The following is a 4,394-nucleotide window of genomic DNA, read 5'->3' as shown; positions in this document are numbered from 1 at the left end:
CGTGACAACCGATGCAATTTATACTTTGCACCGGTTGGAGTTCTTTTCTCAAATTTAACGCGATTCGCGTTAAGTTTTTGAAGCCAAACTTCGCGTCCAATGTCTTTAACATTGCGAATGAACGCACTCCAAGCTTGCATAAGCGAGACTTTATCTCGCTTATTATTGCCACCTAAACCATCGATGCTTACGAAAAGCATCGAGATAGAAATCTTCCTCAGCGCGAAAGTTCTTCGCGCTGGGATCAAGGCCATGTAGCTTTGTCGCAATAAATAAGGGATATTTATTGTGAGGAGTAGTTTCTCCAGACAAGCTATTGATGAGCCTTTCTGGCAGAAGCCACAGCTTCTTTTCAGGGGCGAGATGAGACATTTTACTGTCTTCACTCCCCTGAGTGGTACCCACTGGAGCAGGGGTACCACAAGGACTTTTCCTACGATGGCTTACGCCATCGTCGTCACTTTGCACAGAGACATGTGCAGTTGATTGTATGGGAGACCGTACGGAAGATCGTACAGGCGATGAGGGATCATCCTCATCGTCGGATCCAAATAGACTGTTTACACGTCTATCAGAATGAGCCCTCTCATTCGAAGGCTCATAGTTAGCCGCCAGACGGATATCAGGCGACTGTTCCATTCTCCCCGAGTCGGCCACTTCATCCGTCTCGCACTCGTAGTCAACCTCCAAAGAGGGGTCGTATTCACGTGGTGAATCACCACGTGCACTCGCAACATCTAGTGTTGTGCGAGTGGAAGACACTACGGTAGACGGAACGTCTACCGCAAGAGATAGCAGTGCGTCACCGCGGCTCCACGAACCGCAGCCGAAGGCGAAGCACTATCATCACCCCGCATGAATTGTTTCTTCATGCGATGGAATTTAAAATGATGGATCTGACCAATCAAATTCATTATAAAAATCAAGTGGTCACATAGCGACCACTCCATCTAATGACATTCAGAGTGATTGTCGTTTAAGGGAGGGGTGATGTAACTAGGTGTATCGTTACATGAAATTAACACTTAAAGGTTGTTAATTAATATATTATCTAAAAGGTAGATAATATTTGGAGGATATTACTTTATATAGTAATATCCTGAATTCTTATCCATAAATAGGTATAGGCCAATATGTCTATTTATTCCGCAGACTAATTAGCTGTAGGAGTAATCAAAGAGAGTTACAAGATAAGATAGAGATAAGAATTCATTTACATGTTTAGTATTAGGTTATAGTTATGTCAGCATTTACAAAGATGGATTAAGAGACACTTAACTATATTAATACAGTTTTAATTTTACCCTCTTAAGTTAACTTGTCTTAAGAGAAGTCTTCCTCTATACGTACAGTGTACGTCACCTAACGAAAGGCACCACTCACAACTGAAGCAGTGTGAAGTGGACTTGTACTGAAACAGTACAGGTCGCAGTGCCCCGTTACACTCTGCGTCTAATGCGCTCGCCTCTTCGGCCGAGTCCTCATGCGTTTCTTGAATGCACGAGGCCAATGATCGCTGACTCACAAGGGTCCGTCGCCATGCCCGCACCCGGTGGTGTTGCGTAGTGTATTTAAATCCCAATTTGTTCGGCAAGATCAGTTTCCTATCAGTTTGCGCTCCAATATATCTGCGGCGGGGGCCACGTCTTGTGACGATCCGTCCAGAATTTTAAGTCGCCCGTACGCATCCGCCGTAGCCATAGAAAACCCGTACTATATCGGTCCCGTTTTCACATTTAGAGTACCGCTTACGCCGCTGTGGAGCGCAGAATTTTAGCCAATCGTCCCCGCGTACTCCTGGGAACCCTCAAATGGTTCCAGTCGTCAGCTTGACCCATTCGAAGACCTAGTATCGTGTTGGTACTGCTATGATGGGCATTGACAACCCAACAGTCCAGCCACTTGTACGCCAATTTATCCTTTTCGTCCCTCTGTCGACCCGGTGCTAAGCATTCTCGCCATCCATCGATTGTCTAGTGCACAAAGACGGACTCATCAAGAGTTAACAATAGTTTCTCCAAAAAAGCGAAATGTTTCATATGCCACAGCATAGTGTCCAACGCATGCTAAAACGACTCTTTGACCGCTACTTAGACTGTCATTTTCAGTAATAAATGGCGCGACGGGCAATCATCCGACCGCTTGGCTCTGCACAGTGTCCCTGTTCTTATCCGTTTGACGAAGCGCTTTGAGCTGCTGCTGCCAAGATTTCAATTCGAAGTCGACGTCAGCCTCCTCTCTGACCACAGTTGAAAAGATCACGATGCCACGGTCGTGGTTTAGCAGGTCAAGAAGTTGGTCGTGTCGCATAGGGCCTCCGATGTCAAGATTAAAAAAACTTTGTGTTTTCGCTCGTAATGCACTTGACGCTTTGTCAAGTTGGCGCCTAGTGTCATCCATTTTGTCGGCCCATGCCGCCGCGTCGTCGAGTATACTCAACCTGCTGTCATCAACTTCATTTAAGCGGCACTGCGTTTCAAATCCGATGGTATTTGGTCAAAGGTTGTTGGTCGTGTCATTCCTGCCTTCCTGATCATAGCTAGTGTCCCCATCGCCTTCCAGATCTGGCAATATTCCAGTATGGCTAGATGGGATGAACGCACAGTAATGCTTTCCCCAATATAAGGGATGGTGTCCCGGGCTGTTCCAATCTTCGCCGCGATGAATTTTTCCATAAACTTTGTCCACCGTTAGATTATGTTCCACCGCTTTACGACCCGCCTCTGTCGAGAGGTGGTCCTCGGACTGTATTTACGACATAACCAAGTTACTTGTGTCACCCGTAAGGAGCTGAATCACATATATATGTATAGCGGGGTAGCTCCTTACATAATTTAAATTTCCTAAAAGAGGAATATTAATGAAGAATCAAGAATATTTACTTATTCATAATGTTGTCTCTGTTTAGTTGATATTCTTGATTCTTTCTTAAATAAGTATTCTTGTCTTCAATATATTAATGTGAAGCTATGTATAGTAACTCATTGCCCGACATCATCACAGACGAATACTAAAATGTCCACTTGAAACCAACCTGATACAGATGACCAGACAGAACGTACAAATCGTGTACTCCAAGAGATACTTTGAGGTTACGTTCACCTGTTTACGAGTTGAAGTGATCTCTTGCCGATGGCAGAAGTTGCCATCAACAATTCAATTCGTGAATGTTTTCACCATCCACCTGTTGCCACATTGTTTGAGAGTGATACTAATTGTAACGGGCTAAGTTGCCCGAATGTTACGCAGTACCCGTTAAGTACACTTGGTGTACTTAAGGGGATGGTCAATTACTCAAATAAAGTAATTAGACCGGACCGCATCGCAAAAACTTTTAAATGTAATTCTGACCAATGTATGCTTGATGTGATTACATTGCATGCTTCTGACAATGAATCTAACAATTCATATCAGAAAACTAACTTGAGCTTGATAAAAGCACACCGAAGAAAAAAAACTCAAGTAGATCGCTGATGTCTACAGATTCTTTCGGTGCAAGATGGACGCGCCGTACTCCTCATACTCAGTCTGGCCGCATTCAGACGTGCCCGTCTACACAACTAGTACCCGAGAGTGTATACCTTACAAAGGTTTCTTTCTCTCGTAGATCAATGCGCAAGCCTAAGGAAGACACTAGACGCTGTGAGATTAAAAGGGGGACTAAACGTTATTATATTATTTGAATCTAAAACTTTATTCTAGCTAACTTAAATAGATTTCGGAACCAAGATTGATATCAGGCGGCTGCCATATATGTTACCCGTAATAAATGGGATCTTAGTGGTCAACTATTTTAAATAGAGCAAAATGGTATTTTAACCATAAAGTAAATGTACCGCAACAATGGTTTACCAACCGAAGTGTACGGTGGACCAACAAAACGGGACGCTGATCACAATGGATGAGCAATCGTGTTTTATTCGAAGTTAACGCACTAGCCCTACTGTCTACGGTAAAGCTACCCAAAATGAAGTGACGAAGGTGGGCAGGAACAAATTACTGTTCAAGTATTCGGCCCGTTCCGTGTACTGCACAAAAAGGGCATGCGTAAGCGATCGAGCTGCCTTGTAGAACGTACACACACGCTACGATTTACGTCTGACGTCTCCGCTCGTACTACCAGTACGAGGCTTATTTGGTTCCAAATCACACCGGCACCGTCAAACGGATCCGCCATAGACTGATGGTCTCGGTCCAGAAATTAAACGTTCGAACCAAATGTTTTAACTTATCCTTCAAGGATGCGTTTCTTTACAAGCTGCCGTCAGCTCGTTGCAAAGATTTTGATTTACCCGTTTATTCGCTAATTTCTCAACAGCAATCTTCGCTCGGTCTTCCGACTATCAATATAAAGACGGTTCCCCGCCGTCTAAAAGTCATGACGGCAGTCACGT

The 4,394-nt window shown here is 44.2% G+C and overlaps 1 protein-coding gene across 1 annotated transcript; it reads right to left on the bottom strand.

The window, feature by feature from the left end:
• Positions 1-2,130: 2,130 nt before the first annotated feature.
• Positions 2,131-2,400, bottom strand: CCR75_004851 (uncharacterized protein; the record flags this gene model as incomplete). The annotated part of the gene is made up of 1 exon (XM_067962937.1): positions 2,131-2,400. The coding sequence occupies one exon, from the start codon at positions 2,398-2,400 to the stop codon at positions 2,131-2,133; it is 270 nt and encodes an 89-aa protein (XP_067816238.1).
• Between the last annotated feature and the right edge of the window lie 1,994 nt (positions 2,401-4,394).

Source organism: Bremia lactucae, linkage group LG14, assembly GCF_004359215.1.
Source record: "Bremia lactucae strain SF5 linkage group LG14, whole genome shotgun sequence".
Taxonomy (NCBI): Eukaryota; Oomycota; class Peronosporomycetes; order Peronosporales; family Peronosporaceae; genus Bremia; species Bremia lactucae.
This window is presented reverse-complemented; position numbering and strand designations above follow the sequence as displayed.